Source organism: Colobus angolensis, unplaced genomic scaffold (assembly GCF_000951035.1).
Source record: "Colobus angolensis palliatus isolate OR3802 unplaced genomic scaffold, Cang.pa_1.0 Scaffold434, whole genome shotgun sequence".
Taxonomy (NCBI): domain Eukaryota; kingdom Metazoa; phylum Chordata; class Mammalia; order Primates; family Cercopithecidae; genus Colobus; species Colobus angolensis.
In genome coordinates, this window is record NW_012117755.1 from 3,094,054 (window position 1) to 3,113,632 (window position 19,579).

The 19,579-nt window shown below is 39.5% G+C and overlaps 1 protein-coding gene across 1 annotated transcript in view; it reads left to right on the plus strand.

Moving 5' to 3' along the window:
• Positions 1–19,579, plus strand: part of DMD (dystrophin) — a 2,170,472-nt gene that overhangs the window by 2,062,015 nt on the left and 88,878 nt on the right. Inside the window, exons 64-66 of the mRNA XM_011957103.1 lie at positions 12,398–12,599; positions 15,414–15,499; positions 17,964–18,121. Of these exons, the coding sequence (XP_011812493.1) occupies positions 12,398–12,599; positions 15,414–15,499; positions 17,964–18,121 (446 nt within the window). The remainder of the gene's footprint in view (positions 1–12,397; positions 12,600–15,413; positions 15,500–17,963; positions 18,122–19,579) is intronic.

Below are 19,579 nucleotides of genomic sequence, written 5' to 3' on the forward strand. Positions count from 1 at the left end.
GAGACAGTGTCTTGCTGTATTGCCCAGGCTGGAGTGCAGTGGAGTGGCACAGTGTGGGCTCACTGCAACCTCCACCTCCCGGGTTCAAGCGATTCTCCTGCCTCAGACTCCCAAGTAGCTGGAATTACAGGCATGCACCACCATGCCTGGCTAATTTTTGTATTTTTTAGTAGAGACGAGGTTTCACCATGTTGGTCAGGCTGGTCTCAAACTCCTGACCTCAGGTGATTCACCTGCCTCAGCCAATCCCAAAGTGCTGGGATTACAGGCATGAGCCACTGCGCCTGGCCCAACAGGCACAGTTTCTACTCTGATACAACTTTCAGTCTAACAAGGGATAACCAGGATGTTCATAAAATTTGTAGACTTAAGCAAATATATGTATAATGTATTAAGAATGTCTACAGTTGGTTAAAAAAAAAAAGTGATTTTGTCTCTATTTCCAAGACCATTTATTTCAATGTCATATATTTAGTTGTGCAACAGTGGGATAATGGAGTACTATGTGAACAGCTAACTGTGTGGAATGAGATTCAGAGAAGGTTTGTTTGAAGAGGTGATGTCTAAGCTAGGTAAGTCTAGAAGAGTAAGCGGCTCTCCCTCTAGGAAGAGTGTTCTAGTCAGAAAGAAGAGCATATACCGAAGGGCCCAGAGAAAGCATGACACATTCAGGAACTGAAAATATGTCAGTATGGCCAAAGCACAGAATTCCAGGGGGAAGATCTATTGTGAAATAATAGGCTGGAGAGAGAAGCAGGAAGCAGATTGTGCAAGGTTTTTAAAACCCAAGTTAAGGAATTTAGAGGTCAGGAGATTTGGCCTGGGAGTGATATAATCAGATTGTCGCTTAGAAAGATGATTCTTGCTGTGGAACAGAGTATGGATTGGTGTGCTGTGGGAGTGACAGGAGAGAAACCTGTTGCAGTAATCTAAACCAGCAATGTTGTGACTTGAATTAGCAGAGTAGTAATGGAGATAAGTGGAGAGAATTTAGAAATATTCAGGAAGTGGATTTGACAGGCCTCAATGATTCATTTGATGTGGTGCAGGGGTGTCCAATCTTTTGGCTTTTCCGGGCCACACTGGAAGAAGAAGAATTGTCTTGGGCCACGCATAAAATACACTAACACTAGCGGTAGCTGATGAGCTAAAAAAAAATCAAAAAAAAAAAAATCTCATAATGTTTTAGGAAAGTTTACTAATTCATTTGGGTCTCATTCAAAGCCATCCTGGGCCGCATGTGGCCCACAGGCCACAGGTTGGACAAGCTTGATGTGGTGGGTGAAAGGGAGTCAAGGAAGACACTTAGGTGCTTGGCTTGGAGTATCAGGTGAATGGGGACTTGTCTGGTAAGGTTAGACATGGAGCTGTGGTGCTCAGGAGAAATATACAAACAATATTTAGGGATCATGAGCCTGTAGGTGCTGCTTGTAACCATGGAGAGGATTGGATAGCTCCAGGAAAGTGTAGAGTGAGAAGGGAAGTTATTTAGGACACAGGATAAGCAACCTACAGAAGGGACTGCAAAGGAATGGCCAGCAGGAAAGAAGGAAAATTCCAAGAGGTTATGATGCCACATACTCCATGGGAAGAAAGAAAGAACCCGTCATCAGGGGCAGATGTTGCTAGGATGTCAGGATAAAGTTGTGGAAAGTGCCCATTGGATTTAGCAACAGGAAGGTCCCTAGTAACTTTGGTGAGATTTTAGAGACATAGTGGAAGTGGTGTGGTGAGTTCAAAAGTGAACCAAAAGTGGGGAATTAGAGATGGTATGAATGAATCTTGGAGAAATTTACTTATGAAGGGGAGAAGAGTGGGGTGGTAGCTAGTTGGAGGGGGCTGAAGAGTTAATGGAAATGTATGTACAGTCAAGTGTTGCTTAACAATGGGGATATGTTCTAAGAAATGTGTTGTTAGGCAATTTTGTTGTTGTGTCAATATAAGAGTGCACTACACAAACCTAGATGGTATAGCCTAGTACACACCTAGGCTGTATGGGATAGCCTATAGCTCCTAGGCTGTACACCTGTACAGCATGTGACTGTTCTGAATACTGTAGGCAGTTGTAACACAATAGTAAGTATTGTATATCTAAACATAATTAAACATAGAAAAGATACAGTAAAAATACAGTATAATCTCATGGGCTCGCTGTCATATAGGCAGTCCATTGTTGACTGAGATGTCATTATGTGGCACAATATGTGTATATAAATATGTGCATGTGTGTATATATGTGTGTATGTGTGTATATATATATGTACAGTTGATCCTTGAACAACGTGGGTTTGAACTGCTTGGGTCAACTTAAGTGGATTTTTTTCAATCAAATGCAGGCCAAAAATATAGTATTCCTGGGAATGTATTTATATCAGTATGAGAAGACAGGGTGAGATTACAATTATTGGCCCAAGAGGAGATGATAAATAACGTGAGTTCTCAGAAAATATGGGCAGGTAATCCAGAGCCCAAGGGAGGGAAGAGATACCTCTCGTCCACTGTAATGGGTGGGGTCGAGGGAAGGATATGGGCAGGTCCACGTAACTAAGAAACCAGGTAGCAGCAAGGTGAGGGATGTCTTACTATAAAAGCTTCCGTTTTTTTGTATTTCGATTTTCCTGCAATGCAGTTAACAGCAGGAGATGATGAAATTGGGCTTATCTTTGTGGAGAATAAGGGAGATGGCAGTTGAAAACCAGCTCTGTGAACCCAGAGGCGGCTGAGTGTTTCACGGTAGCACCAGTCTGCAGGGGTGTGGTATTCCCCAGGCACACTTAGCAGCTAGGAGCCAGATGCTTTGTCCTGGGGTAGGCAGAGAACAGCTGGGCAAAAGAAGTGAGGATTTGGGCAAAAGAGTGATTAAAATGATACTGACAAGTCCCTGTTGGGTAGGAGAAGCTGTGAATGCATATGGAAACTGGTAATTAGGAGGTAGAGGGATGAAAAGGCTAACTCTTCAGGGAGGTAGGGGAAGAAATAGTAAAGGAACTGAAGGTCAAGAAGTTGTGGTTAGAGAGAATCATAGATGAACATTATTTCGAAAGTGGAACAGTTTCAGGTGATCAGATCTAGGGTATGGCTATTTGAGTAGGTGGCAGAGGTAGAGTGGATGTGAATTTCCATGGAGGTGAAATAGCAGGTTAAGGAACTGAGAGGCTAGAGTGATGCATGAGTCCCCCGTGCCAATGTTGAAATCATGCAGAATTGTAGCGAAAACTGGGCAAAAGAGAAGGACCATGAACCCTGGCTGCCAGGTCTTCAGAAATAAAGGGGTTCGACTAGAGGATCTGCAGAGGCTAGCAATAAGATAGTCAAGGAGTCACCTGGCATATGGTTCTTACACGGAGATAGAGAAGAAATGCCTTAGAAGTAGAATTATTTGGAAAGAGAGACTAGGCCTCTTCCCTTCATCTTGGTATCCCCAATGCTTGGCACAAAACCTGGCACACAGCAGGGTTCAATATGTTTTCATGAAATGGATGCATGAATGAAAGTAAACCAAGGCTTCCATCTCCTTGTAGCCTGAAGTTAGCATTTTTCAGCTATATAGCTGCCAAGTTTAACTGGCGTTTAAAGGGCTTTCCAGGTCGAGGATTTCCTTAGGGCCTGTTAATGCATCCCAGCTGGGAAAAAGTCGTTTGGGATGGGATTGAGTCAGGGGGCTGAATAGAGAAAGTTGTCTTGCCTCTTTCTCTTCTCCTGCCCCTGCCCCATCCCAGAGCTACTGTTTCCCTTTAATAAAGGAGTAATTAGGCACTGGGTCATTATGAAGTGCTATAGAATATTCCTGTGAGATCCTAAAAGTTCAAAAGATAACCAGTTGTTCCAGTTTATACTAGGAAAAAAAAAAAAAACAAACAGAAATAGACCAGATGGAAAACCTTATAAAGACTGTTCCTTTCTATAATGTCCATTTTCACCCTGGATTTAGGCACTATTCGATTTTCCTGTTCAAAAAATAATTCCATTCACATATGTGTTTTATTGTCTGTCATTTCAACTTATAATTTCCAATAAACATTGGGAAAATGGGGGAATTTAATAATATACAAAATTTTGTCCATTTGAGGTGATAACCTTGTAATAAAGGTAAGCTCTGAATGTAGAATCGTTTCTTTAAATTTTCACTTTTAAATCAATTTGAAATTCTCTGCATTTCCTTTCTGAGCTTGGCTTTTCTAATATGTGAAAAAAATTCAAGTATGCCAAAATTAAGGTGTATTTCTCTAAATTAAGTATGTAATTCTCATTAATGCTAGGAGGGTGCCATATATAGTAAGACTATAGAATGAAGAGTTTACCCAATCCTTTTATTGAAAATATGTGTGGTCACATTACTTGCTTTCAATATATGATTTAAGAATTTTCTCTTAATTTTATATTTGCTCAGATTTAGCTCCCAGGCTTTTGTCATTTCTAAGCCTGCAAAGCCATGATAAAGAGCTATTGTCTGTGGTACAGGCAAATAAAACTTGCCCTGGCTAGCTTTCCCTACCAAAGGCCGCTTCTACCAACTCTAACTTTAAGGAAAATTAATGATGTTATCTCAGTGATTTCCTGATGCCAATGAAGAGTCTGAATTACAGATGCCTTGGAAATATGCACTTCAACCTCTATTAAGCACTTGATCTTATTTTTTTTCACTTCCCTATCAATGTTTCCATATTGCAGAAAGCCAAATAACACAATTGTATCCACTATAGAGAATTCACTATTTAAGTGGAGAGCATCACCGTTGGCCTATAATGTCCCCAGTTTGTAATCAGTTAAATGTTGCATGACTCCTTACTGCCTCTCAACACATTGTGAATGAAAATTAAACTTGATAGAAAAGCAGGAACAAAGACAAAATCTTGGGAAGAAGGATTTATAAACTGTTTCATATAGCTGATACCCCATTGAAAGTTATGAAGAAGGTAATTTAGGCATTTTCTTTCTTCCTTTGTAGTTCTGATGACATTCCAGAGGTGTGTGGCTTCTAAAATTTAAAAGATAGCCAACTTGTAAGAGCAGAAATAAAAATGCACTTAACAAACCAAGTGTATTTAGTTTATTAATGTGTGGTGAGTTGGAGAGAGCCCAAACCACAGGGCTAAATATACTGCAGTTGATAAGTGTGACAAATATTCTGCAAACAATAAGAAATAGAGAACAATTTGCCTCTATTCAGCAACTAAAGCACACATTATAGAGATTTGGTACAGGCTGGAGTTGTGTGAACAGTCACAGTTTCTGGGCTCACCCTCACCATGACAAACCAGGTGAAAAATGCACCACCTTCTCTGTAAATGCACCTCACCTTCTGATAGTGCACCAAGGGTTACATTAGACAGGCTTCAGTTGCTAAAGAAGACTCTCAGGACCCACAGTATCATGGCTTACAAATCCATGCTCTATTGCCAGAAAAGGCTACATTACAACAGCATTACTGTCAGGATATGGATCCACGGCCACAGGCTGCCTCCACAGCAAGGGGGTCTCAAGAGGCCAGTGTAATTATTTTGCCCCTCTCCTACAAAAATCTCCTTTTTCCATATACCATGTATGATTTTTCACATAGGTCAGAGGCCATGTCTCTGTTAGTTCTGAGTTTAAGACATCTTGAAGACATGGCCAAACTAATTTTCTCAGTTTATATGGTTTGACAGATACCGGTGCCCAAGAGAGGTCTCATAACGTGACCCGTCTATCTCCCAGGGAAAATACTGTAATCTTGTTTAACTGTTACCCACTAGGGAAAGAATGGTTGTCTCTCAGTCTTGATGCTAAAGAGGTTAAAGAACACCTAGTAGGTTCTGTTTTCCAGTAATTATTGGTTCCCTTCTCCAGCTATCAACCTTGGCAACTTGCCATCCCTATCCTTCCTCCTGGAATTGGATGCCCTTGAAGTGCCCTTCTTGCACTAGGAAGTCTTTTTCATCAGTTTATCATTTCTCATTCAAGGCAAATTCTACCTGGCCATGTACCTCTAGCCCAGCTCCTAATTCCCCCGTTTCTTTTATTTCAAGTGGATTCATGCCCTTTGGTCTACCAGACATGGTGCCATTGAGAAATAACATCTTTAATGGGAAATATACATGAGACACAAAAATGTGACTAGGCTAAAATCATATGAATAGTAGTCACTCCTAAAAGGACTTTGGTTTGGGTATGTCACAGAAATTTCTGTAGCCATCCATATCAAATTTCTAGCTTTTCAGTCTCAGGAAAGTAGGCCCACCAAATTCAACTTAAATATCTGTCACTGATTCAAGTTGTCCCAATTGTCCCTCCACCCACTAATAGCTTTCCACACAGAGTAATGGGGCAAATAGCGTTTTTTTTTTGTTTTTAAACACATAATGTTATGACAGATGAAACATACAGCATGTAAACCTTCTACCACATACCCAATACCTTTCTTAAACCTTCATCATCACAATTAATGGCCACACAGTGTTCATTGAGATTGTTATAAATCATTGTTCTTCAGATTTGACTGGGTAAATATTCCCTCAGGGTATTTCCTGACACAGATGATTAATAACAGATATGTCCTGTGAAAGAAGAACCAAAAGACATTAACGAATACTAACCAAAAGCCACATTAATATTGCTCCATGATGTTGTAGTTGCAGTTAGAACTCCCATCTCATCATCCAGTGTGTTGGGTAGGTTGGCTGACTCTCCCACTCACATCTTGGCTCTTTCAAGGAGGAGGAGGTTTTAACAGAGTCCTCCACCCCAAGAGGCATCTGAGTCTAAACTAAGGGAGCATATTATTCTCTTATTTTAAACCTCTTCCTAGGCAGCAACATTATGTTAGGGTTTCCCTTAAAAAAAAAAAAAAAGTATCGGCCAGGCTTGGTGGCTCACACCTGTAATCCCAGCACTTTGGGAGGCCGAGGCGGGCAGATCACGAGGTCAGGAGATCAAGACCATCCTGGCTAACACGGTGAAACCCCGTCTCTACTAAAAATACAAAAAATTAGCTGGGCGTGGTGGCAGGTGCCTGTAGTCCCAGCTACTTGGGAGTCTGAGGCAGGAGAATGGCATGAACCCGGGAGGCAGAGCTTGCAGTGAGCCGTGATTGCGCCACTGCACTCCAGCCTGGGTGACAGAGCAAGACTCTGTCTCAAACAAACAAAAAAGAAAGAAAGAAAAAACTATCTTTGGTGGTTTCCTTCCCCTTGCAACAATCTCACCTTTTTCCTTTTATCATTAATTTTAAGCCAAACTTCTTCCCCAGCTACACACAGACATACAATGCAGACAGTCCCCAACTTGTGAAGTTTCAACTTCACAATTTTTTTATTTCACAGTGATGCAAAGTGATATGTATTCAATAGAAACTGTACTTCTAGATTTGAATTTTGATCTTTTCCCAGGCTAGTAATATGCGGTATGATACTCTCTCCCCTTGCTGGGCAGCAGCACCGAACCTCAGCTCCCAGTCAGCCACAAGATCATGAGGCTAAACAACTGACACTTGACTGTGTACTGTGTTGCTAGATAACTTTGCCCAACTGTAGGCTGATGTAAGTGTTGGGAGCGCATTGAAGGTAGGCTAGGCTAAGCTGTGGGTTTCAGTTGGTTAGGTGTATTAAATGCATTTGTGACTTAAGATATTTTCAACTTATGATGGGGTTTATAACCCCATATAAAGAAATGGTGCTAGCCTGTCCACTAGGTGACAAAACATTTGTGTGACAGCTTCAATTAGGCAAGGGACAGGGAAGGAGCAATCCACTCCATGGATCCTTGCGGAATTCTTGTGCTTAAGTACCAACTAATAGCCATAGTATCTTATTTTGGAATATTACCAGTCTTTGAAACTCTTAATTGTAGCCCCAGTTCAGGGACTACTAGGTCTGGCATCAAAAAAGAAAACTGTGGTGACATAGGGAATACCTGTAAGTGCCCCATTTGAATTATCTTTTTAATTGTAATTGGTCTCACAGGTGTAGCCCATTTATCAAAACTGACAGTTGCTTTGGTTTTATGGTTGGGACTCCACCTGCAGGCCAGAGAGGGTGAAGCCCAATGGAAAGAAATTCTGAACTTACATTAGCTTTTGCTAACCCAACTAAGGAACTGGATTTTTTTTAGCAGTCTTGCCATCAGTTTGCAATTGCCTCCTAATCCATTTTGTTACCTCCTTAGGTTCAAGTTCTCTCACTTCCAGATTCCCCTAGAAAGTTGTATCATCAGTAACCAATTTCAAAGCCTGTGTTACTTCCGACCAAGGGTAGCTTGTAGAGCAACTTCAAAGGTTCTTTTTCATCCCTTTTATCAGAATCATCTTTTTTTCTTTCTAAATAATGCCTTAGTCATACTTTTAGCTAAGAATGAGTTGGAGGTGTTTTAAACCATCTTGCTTCTGGCACTCACTGCCCTGACAGTGGCAGTTAGACAGGGTTCAATTGCTAAAGAGGACTCACAGGACCCAAATGACAGTGCTTACGAATCTAGAGTTCTTTGCAGAAAAAGGATGCAATATACCCATAACATTAAAACCAGAATAAGTGTCACAGCCACAGGCTGCCTCACAGCATAGGGTCCAGAGAGGACAGGTACAAGCTATAATTGCCCTCTGTCTACAAGAGCCACACCAAGATGCATTTTCTCTCTTGGAACAAGAGCTACTGATGTGAGCACAAAACACCTTGGAAACCAGGGAGCACAAATTGGAGTTTCAGCCAGGCTTTCTTATGTCCTGCCAGTAACCTAGGCGTACTGTTCCTGTGTAACCAGCCTCAAACTCACTGGCTTCCATTGGTCTCACTGTGCCCAGGTAAAAATGGTCAATGTTACTGTTAGCAATAAACATTGGTGATAACCTGCAACCCGTGGCTACACTTCAACACAGTAAGTCATTTTGGAAAGAAAGTGCTTTGACCAGGGCTCTGCACTGTGTAGATATTTTAGCAAGGCCTCTCGTGCCAACTCCAGCCTCTCTAGAATTAACCCTTACTGCGCAGACAACTACATCAAAGTGCATTGACTTTCTTGAAGTGCAAAGATTTGCTTGGGAGGTCCTTCAGCCGTAAGTGCAAGCTGCCTGTAGAATGGCATGCCTGGGCAAGAAAACTCAGCAAACATGCAGCAGTTCTTCCACCATTACTCATCTCTTCCTGTTTCTGTGCTAATTAGATCACAGAATTATTTATACATCAACATAGAATATCCAGGTTGACCTACAGGATGAATATAGGCACCATGAGACATTTTTTTTTTCCACTAACCAACTTTTTGGTGCTTCTGTTTTATCCTACTGTTGTCATTAGCATGGAATGCAGAATGGTTTTCCTTTTCTGTAAAGTCAGTAAGGACACCTTCTGCCACCCACTTTTCCCTCTTACAGTATGTACCTCCATGAGAAATCAGAAAACATAGATAACCTGCCATAACACCCAAAGCGAGTCTCCATATCTCTGGTCTCAGTTGTCTCAACTGCAAAATGATTTTAAAGCAACCTTCTGGCTCTAAGAGTCTATCACTCTGTAAAAGACAAAACAAATCTGACTTACATAGAAAGGAATAGCAAGAGTTAGCTACTGTGGCATACATAGAAGGGAAAAGAATTAGCTTTTGAAGCTAGAAGGTTGAGAAGATGATCAGGCACAACCAGAGCCTCAGGAACCATTAGTGGGATCCCTGTGCTGAAGTCCTGCCTGCTCGCCGCCCCCCAACCACCACTGTCTGCTTTTTCTGCACAGCAAAGAGGATCCTGGAGAGTCAGCAATTTTTATCCTGTTCCCACCCTCTCTCACCCCCATAGCCCTCATGCGTAGGGTACCACCACACGGTCCCTATTCTTCAATGGCTTCAAAGCCTATAGCATCCTCTACTGTAAACATAATTTAGAAAGTGAGGATGTATTAGAATACTTGGGTTTTTATAAAGCTTTGAAGGTATATCTACTAGTGAATACACACACACACACACACACACACACACACACATATATATATATAAAATATTTAATGGAAATTCCTAGCTTAAGGAAAAAAGTGGTTTCACACAACTGTATCTGCTGGTTGCTTATTGAGGGTCCTAAACACAGCTAATCATTACATTTAATGTTTCATCAAAAAGTCTAGGTGTGTTCTCTAAGCTGTTCATTTGGAAAAGCATATGCATGGCAATTAAATTGTCCCTATTGATATTCTCACTTCCTTTTCAGGGCCATAGCATGGATTGTGTATACCTAAATAGAATTCTTTTCAAAATAGTTCCATGAAAGTTGGATTCTGTTTGACATGTTTGTTTAGGGAAATGTGCTCTTCAGTCTTCTGTGATGGATTGTTCTTGTATTTAACCACATCCAGTTTTAGCAGAGCACACAGCACAGTATTTCTCTCCTAACTGTGTCATCTTCTGCTCCTGTAATTTCAGAGCAATTGCTTTGCTCCCCTCTGGAGCTATTTATACTCAACATTTGCTGTTCTATGTGTTACCCATTCACCTGTACAGAGATAAGAGCAGGCCCAATAAAATGAAATTCATGCAGTTTTTCTCTTTGTTCGTTTCCATCACACGGATAAATAAGACTCTTAATACAAAAGCGATTCTAAAAATTCTCACTAGTTACTTCTTAAATGCCTGGATCAGAGGCAAAATATTTATGATGACTAAAGCAGAGTAACAAAAAAGAAAATAATCGAAAAACTTCAAACCACCCATAGCTTCCTTCAGTATAGAAGGAAACATATTGGGAATATTGGTGTTTGGAAGAAATCCATTCCTCTCTTCCAGTAATGGAGCTGGTATACTGTGTTTCTAAGTGTTCCTACTACGTGCACTTGAGTATGCGCCCTCTGAGGAAAACAGGCACACAGAAGAGAGAATAAAAGTTTGAGTCTTTTGTCTCTGAACCTCTCTCCAGCCTCCCATGCAGTCCGCTTGCAGCCATTCTCTCCTCACGTCCTCCCGTCCTCCTGCCTCCTTCCATTGATTTTTAAAATTCTTTATTATTTTTCTCACTTGACTCCTCAGGTCAGTCTCCCAAGTTATCTTCCTTCCTCCCACTTTAAACAGTCTCAGCTTCCATAAAAAGGGTCATTTCTCTATCTTTAGAGTATTTCAGAGCAAAAACAGAGGGGCCTTCCCTTCCAAGGGAGGAGTGCAGGCTCCTGCTTCCACCACCATGTCTGCTTCATGCTTCTGGGGAAACTCCAGGATTTTCTGTTTTCCTTTTTTTAAAAGAGAAAAATGTGTGCGATATAGGTGCAAAAGTATTTTTGCACAAACCTACATAAGTATTAACCACTATTTTTGTTTCTTTCTTAATATTTAATTAGAACTGGCCACGAATAACTTGTAAAATACACTAAAGCCTTAAGTTTGCATTTCTTTATTACTGGGAAAGCTGTTTACTGAGTGGGATATACCTGTATTTATGTGAACTACATTTATAATTGAATTGCCCCTTCCCCCTAGATGCATGAGAGATTTACTTAATTAGCATTGATTCCTAGTCTCAAAGGACTGAGAATTTCAACCAGAGCTTAGGTGTATAAGGTGGTATAAAAGCAATGTTGTTGTGTTTCTAGTTTGGCTAATAAATTGGCTTTAGAGAAATGAATCTTTTCATGACACTTGGGAATAAAGCTTGTGATTTGCTGATGTTGAACAAGGTTGAAGTTTCACTTTTGTTAAATTTTTGTCCCTGGCATAAGATTAAATACCTCCTCAGATCAAGGGAATTTTCCTCCCTCAGTCTTATAAAGTTCTTAGAGGACTTGGAAAGCATATTATAAAATACAATTTGAAGGTGAAAGGAGAAATAAGCAAGCCTCAGGTCTGAAAACTGGATAGATTATACAATTACTTTAGTTTGCCTATAGAAAATTTTAGTGGAGAGTATTTTTTTCACCTAATATTAGGGTAGCAGAGAGATGCTGAGGTGACTGATATTTCAAGGAGAAAAGTGCTTAATGATTATAAATGCATAGCTAGAAATAGAGTTTGCACAACCTTAGCCATACAGATTAATCTAACAGATTTTCTCTAATACTAATACAAGAAAGTATTATCGGATCTCTTTAAACATTTCTGCTGAAACATTTTTTTTTTCTTATTCAGGTGAAAATTGACTCTGTTTATGTAGAACAGGATAGGCCCCCTGAACTCTCAGATATTCCCCAGTAACCCAAGCATGGGAATTATATCTTTGCCCGTACCTGCACCCAATGCCAGTGAGATTTAAGAACAACTTCAGATCCTTAATACCGATCAAACTCATCAACTTAGAGTCGAGGGATAAAAATAAAACACCTTTCAGAGAGAGTGTGGTTCAAGTTTGGTGTTTATTAAAGGGTATGAGAGAGTCCTAGCTAGGATTCTCAAAGGAAAAAGGACACCGAAAGGAAGGTTATACTCTTTGAATCATTTGTGATTTTATTTGTTTTTGCAGTGGATCTCTTGAGCCTGTCAGCTGCATGTGATGCCTTGGACCAGCACAACCTCAAGCAAAATGACCAGCCCATGGATATCCTGCAGATTATTAATTGTTTGACCACTATTTATGACCGCCTGGAGCAAGAGCACAACAATTTGGTCAACGTCCCTCTCTGCGTGGATATGTGTCTGAACTGGCTGCTGAATGTTTATGATACGTACGTATGGCTAGTTTTTGTTTCCCGGGCTCCGTCACAGGAGGCTTAGCTTACAGAATGGTGACAGTGTAATTAGCATTACAACAGGGCCTCAGAAGCTGTGGACCTAATGCTGTTCCTGTGATAAATCATTTTTGCATTTATGACTTGAAAAATATTTTAATAAACTAGGAGTTAAAAGCCAGAACGTAGATTGCTCCCAGATTAGAAAACAAACAAAACCCTGAGATACTCATTCTTCAGATAGTGGAATAAGTCAACATACAGCCCTTGGTTCTTTCCCTTTCTCGCCCATGGATTCTGGAATCCTTCCATGCACTTCAGGGGTGGCTCCCTCTCACTGGCGGCCATGGCTGTGCTCCTGGAGATACTGGCACATCTGTCTCCAGATCAGAATTGTCTTAGCTGATACTTAGGAGACTTGCAGAAGATTATGCATTGGTAGGCCAAACAAAATGAAAACAAGCCCTTAATACAGCAAACTTAGCTCCTCAAATTGAGAACATTTTTGGTTTTATTTTGTTTTCTAATAAGATTTTACGAAGTTTCAGTTTGGTGCCTCCATTCATCACTCTCTCTTAGAGAACAATTATTTGTTTCTTTTGGATTGCACATGGGAGATATCCCCAGTTCTGATTTTTTTTTTTTCTTGAGCTTAATGAAGACAGTTGAAGAAGGGAGCAGAAGGAATTGGTTTTAATGTTGCCTAAATTCTTCTTAGACCTCAAAATTATTACATACCTCATTTCACCAATCAAGAACATATTCCCATTTGGAAATTTGGGAAGGTTTGCTAAAAAGAGTTGCATGACAACTATTTTGCCTTTTACCTTTGTTGTAGACTTCCACCACCTTTTTAACTAAAATTTATAGCTATTTTTCTTTCTTATTTTGATAAGGTATTGCTTTTTAAAATTTCAGGACCACCTGACTATTACGTTCATCATAGTTATCTACCAAGTCCTTGAACATGTCGGATTTCAATTGTGAACTACATTTACATTAGTTTTGATAAGAGTTTGTATTCGGGTTTCCCCTCAAATATATTTTGGCACTGTTTTCTTTGCAGATGACATGTGAATGCATTCTGAATATATAACTCCACTCTACCTGCCTGAAAATTATTTGGTGACAATTTTAACTCCTTGAAGTTGCTGTATAAAGTGGATTTGTTAAATTTTGAACAACCTTTTCTTAAGGGGAAAAAAGATATGAAAATTTTCCAATGATAGGAGTTTTGTTAGTCCATTAGTGCCCAGGATTTCTTTTTGACTGAGGGATTTAATAAATTTTAATAGTTGAAAGTTGAGCATATTGTTCACCGAAAATAACCGCAATGGGGACTATCATTTGTGATTTTGAAGTGCTAATGAGCAAATTATTCGAAAATGTTTTCTCCTTTTTCTTTATACCGATATCTAAGGGCCAGTAGCTTTCCGTAATGAAATAAGAAGCCAAAAAATATTGAAAGACATTTTCTAACTTTAATTTTAGGTTTTGGGGTACATGTGAAGGTCTGTTACATAGGTAAACTCGTGTCATGGGGGTTTGTTGTACAGATTATTTCATCACTCAGGTATTAACCCATTTATGCTTAGTGTTCCGTTACTGGAACACTAAGCTTTTGTGGGAATTATTCATATCCTACTGCTCAAGGTCATTGTCAAGGTCTGATTTTCACAAAAAATAATTTGCAACCTCCAGCGTAAACGGGTTAACCGCAGTACCCAATAGTTGTCTTTTCTGCTTCTCTCCCTCCTTCCACCCTCTACCCTCAAGACCCCAGTGTCTGTTGTTCCCTTCTTTGTGTTCGTGAGTTCTCATCATTAAGCGTCCACTTATAAGTGAGAACATGCAGTATTTACTCTTCTGTTTCTGCATTAGTTTGCTAAGGGTAATAGCCTCCAGCTCATCTGTGTTCAAAAGACATGATCTCATTCTTTTTTATAGCTGCATAGTATTCCATGATGTATATGTACCATATTTTCTTTATCTAATTTGTAATTGATGGGCATTTACATTGATTCCATGTCTTGAAAGACATTTTCTACAAAATGGAAAACTTTTCATTCTTATTTTTCCTTTTTTTTTTCCCACGGATAAAATTAGCTTATTAATAAATTTGTTATGTGGAATGCTTTATTTCGGTTTTCTATATGCAAAGTGAAATAAAAACAATCTATATTAAAACATTGATATAGAAACAGGTTATTTATAAATTTATTTTTTAGATCATGTATTTGAATGCTGTTTAAGAGAGTATCATATTTTTCTCATAGAGATAAACATTTATATTTTATATTATGTGTTATGTGGCCTGAAGTGATTTTCTTTCAGTAAGGGGCAGTCTGATGAAGATCTAAGCATTTAAGAGGGCAGAGCAGTTAGTTGCCGGTAATTTTTTTGGCTTCAATGACCAAAGTGGGTAATTTGCTTTAATAACCAAAGTAGATTGGTGAAGAGCAGTAATTCTTCTGCTTACCAACTTAAACCAAGGTGGCTTTCCATAGGTGAATAGAATTTTTTTTCTTAATTTATGTAGAACTTTTGCAGTTCACATACGGGTTTTTAGGAATTGAAACTTGGTAAACATTCAGTGGTCAAGTTGGTTGAATTTCCATTGTATTGTAGGTTATCAGTCAAAGAGATAATGAATTTGGAAAAGTTCAAACAATCTTAATAAAACAGCGGTCAATAGAGTTCACACCACTTTACTCTTTTATTTTTCCTTTTCAAGGCTTTATGCTTAAGTAGAAGTGTTTACCCTCTAGGAAAGTGTCAGTAATTGTTTTCTGGTTTGATTCTTCATAATAGGGGACGAACAGGGAGGATCCGTGTCCTGTCTTTTAAAACTGGCATCATTTCCCTGTGTAAAGCACATTTGGAAGACAAGTACAGATGTAAGTCGTGGATACTAACGCTGTATTCTTTTATTAATGTTGGCTAATTACCCTAGTTCTAGATGGGAAATGACAGACTGTTCTTATTTGACAGCAGGTTCCTCATGTAAGATGTAGAACTGCTTTTAGAGTGTCACAGAATTTGGTTTGTGCCATTCCTTGTCAAACATTAAATTGCAGGCATTTAAATAGAGAATGAGGATTAGCTTTTCCAGTCCAAGTATTATTTTACATTACACTGACTGTGTCTGAATAAAACACATGTTCCTAGGGGATAAAGTCTGATTTTCTAACCTCTTTCTATAAGTCGGAAAAATAAGTGTGAAGATTTAATCCCTGCACTTGTCTAGTCTTTGGATTCTTATTTAAAGAATACTATGTGACATTCATGTTCAAGAAACATTGTTTATTTTATAATCATCTTACTGCAAGTTGTACTGACACATCCAATTCTGTGACGTGACTAACATTTTATTATTTGGGAGACAGATAGCTTGCTGTTTCTTAAAGGGTAGATACGTACCACCCTATAGAATTTCCTTTTGATTACGCATTGGGTTCTTCTGCTTAAAAATTTTAAAACCAAATTAAAAGCAAATGCTAGAGGAGTGATGGTTCAGATGACCAAGTGACCATCCATTCCTATTGTGAAAGGCTGCACTTGGTTTTCCCCTTGAAATGCTTATAAGCAATCTTTCCAGTAGGAGTATTAAACAAACCCAGCCTAGCTTGTCTTTTCTCTCTTCCCCTAAGGCCTAGCCACACATGTGAGGAGATGTGCTGAGCTTCAGGACAGGCAGGAGATAAAAGCCACTCTGTGTCCTCCTGATCATTTCTCCTTCAGGAGTAAGCCACAAAATACACAAACCATTTTGACTCTCACTTTTATGTAGTGTCCACTTGAGTTTTCTCATCCTGAGAACCAAAGAGAAATAACTAAACAGCTTTTATTAACCATGTTAAAATGTATTTTGGATAAGATGGGATATCTGTGTGCTTTTCTCCTTTAAACATTGTAGTTACTTATTATAGATTAGGTTTTAATCTACCGTATATATGGTATAGTAACAGCACATTGTAAATATAATATTAAAGTGAATAATTAAGGAAGCTTTGAGCTGGTGTTTCAAATAACTACTAAGAGGGAACATGGTTTTAAGTTGGTGAAACAAAAATATTAAATTCAAAATGAGATGTTTGAAAATAACTCATAACTTTGAACATAAACATCTAGGTATGTGTATCGGAGAGAAGATAAAAAGCTGTTCGTACAATCTCAATTTTTAATGCCATCTTAGGTATCCTGTTAAAGCATTTAATTTCCTAGAGTTTAAAGTGTGCTTATGGGTACAGAAAGCTTTCTTGGATTTACTTTTTTTGAAGGGGCAACTTCTAGGTGAATATAAGGTATGATTAAATTTTTATATCTGAGAACAAAACATAACATTGCAAGCATTCGGTATGTTCATTCATTCTGTTACATATATTGGGCACCTACTGTCCACCGGGTACTGTTAGTCTACTCTAGATACTTCTGGCACACAACTGACCAAGATATGGTTCCTTCCCTCAAGGGGATATAATTCTCCTGCCAAAAAAGATAGACACATATTAAATCAATGCCAGCATAACGTGATATGAGCTATTAATTAGAAATATGCAGCCAGGCGCAGTAGCTCACGCCTGTAATCCCAGCACTTAGGGAGGCCGAGGTAGGTGGATCACTTGAGGTCAGGAGTTCAAGACCAGCCTGGCCATCATGGTGAAACCCCGTCTCTACTAAAAATACAAAAATTAGCTGGGCGTGATGGCATGTGCCTGTAATCCCAGCTACTCAGGAGACTGAGGCAGGAGAATGGCTTGAACCCAGGAGGCAGAGGTTGCGGTGAGCAGAGATTGCGCCACTGCACTCCAGCCTGGGTGACACAGCAAGACTCCATCGCAAACAACAACAACAACAACAAATTATGCACAGTATCCTGTGGGAACACACACATGATGGACTATAGAAGCTCAGTGATCTTATGACTCCATAAAGAAGTCCCAATTGTGGTACATTTGTGAATCTCTGGTATCCAAAGAGGGTGGTGTTTTGGGCCAGTTATATGTCTCTTGATGCTAAAACACTTATTTTTTGATGTAGTTACATCCTATATATAATAATTCCCAAGGATTGTGTTCTGGCTTAGAAGAAATTTAAGTGTCAAGGGTACATGTAAGCTTGTGCTTCTTGCAGTGACATAGTTTATGTAAAAGTTATCACACTTCATATATATATAGTGATCATTAACTTGATTCATAAAAATAATAAATATCCAGATTAGCACAAATTAGAAGTAACCCCACTCTGTGGAAATATTGGCTACTCTTGAGAATTGCTACTGGAATTGAGTTGGACATCAGTTTCTGCTGGCATCCATGGGTGCTGTGTTTTGACTGTTGCAATTTTCTTCTTCCTTTGTAGACCTCTTCAAGCAAGTGTCAAGTTCAACAGGATTTTGTGACCAGCGCAGGCTGGGCCTCCTGCTGCATGATTCTATCCAAATTCCAAGACAGTTGGGTGAAGTTGCATCCTTTGGGGGCAGTAACATTGAGCCAAGTGTCCGGAGCTGCTTCCAGTTTGTAAGTTTTTCACCTTCTAGGTAGCATATGTATTCTTTCATATTTTAGAAATTAATTTAAAAACCCACAGAGCTTCAGTTTCTCATATTAGCTCTTCAGTAGGCAGTAGGTGTGGGATTTGGGATATTTGGAACCTCTGTAGTAAGCAGCTTCTGGAACTCTAGGTTTTGGGAAAGAAGACAGTGCTGAGGAAGGAAAAGAAATCTCCATCTGCAGCAGGGACCCCACAGTGACTGAGGTGCTAGAAGGGAAGAAGTTCAGCAAGGGAGGAAATAAGTCTCTAGCCACAGAAATCCTATGTATATAAGAAAATGGCCTTTGTAGGCGAGTCTCTTAGTCTCTGAGTCCTTTCTCTAATTCTGTCATTATAGCTTCCTTTCAATGGATGTTGGTAAATTATTAGCACAGGTATCCCTTTTTAAAAAATGTCCTTTGTAGCTTTGACATTCCCCTATTATTCCAAAGTCTCGAGGTGTGTACTCTGCTAATGTCCATCACTAAGTGAACACACTCTTGTCCATTCTATTTCCTATCCTGTCCCATTGCTTTTTCTCTGTCATAGTCAGTGCCCCAGAAATACCCTCTTCTTCCCAAATGCCTGAGCACTCCACTGATAGACATTCACATTGCTCTAATTTTTTCTCTCTGTTTTTTTTTTGTTTGTTTGTTTTCTTTTTTGAGGTGGAGTCCCGCTCTGTCACACAGGCTGGAGTGCAGTGGTGCAATCTCTGCTCGCTGCAACCTCCACCTCCACCTCCCGGGTTCAAGTGATTCTCCTGCCTCAGCCTCCTGAGTAGCTGGGATTACAGGCGCCTGCCACCACGCTCAGCTAATTTTTGTATTTTTAGTAGAGACGAGGTTTCACCAGGTTGGCCAGGCAGGTCTCAAACTCCTGACCTCAGGTGATCCACCTGCATCGACCTCCCAAAGTGCTCGGATTATAGGCGTGAGCCACCGTACCTGGCCTCTAATTTTTATTAGGTAGATAGTGCTACAATGAACATCCTTGTCATTTAGCTTTTATTTTTGAAGCTTTCTTTATAGGATTAATTCTCAGGCGTGTGATTGCCAGACAAAAGAATACAAACCTTTTTTGTGGCCTTTCTTCAAAAGTTGTTCTAATTGTAATGCTATCAGTATTGAAGGAGTAAGATACTTTCAGTATCACATTATTGACGGTGTTCTTATGTTTTTTTTTTTTTTTCAAGTGCTAAGAGCTGTTTTTCTTATGTAGGGTTTCTCGATCCATTCTAATTCTATTAACAATGGCTGAGATTTACAAAATGGAACTAGCTGTAGAGCTAACTGGGTTGTATCTGAAGTCTTTGACCACAGACTAGGATGAAACTATAGAAGGCTTCCTGGGCAGAACACTGTGAATATTTAGGTGTTTAAAGCAGTTTGAGTATTTATTTAATAGTTGGACACATTTACCGGATGCACACATAATAAGTTCAC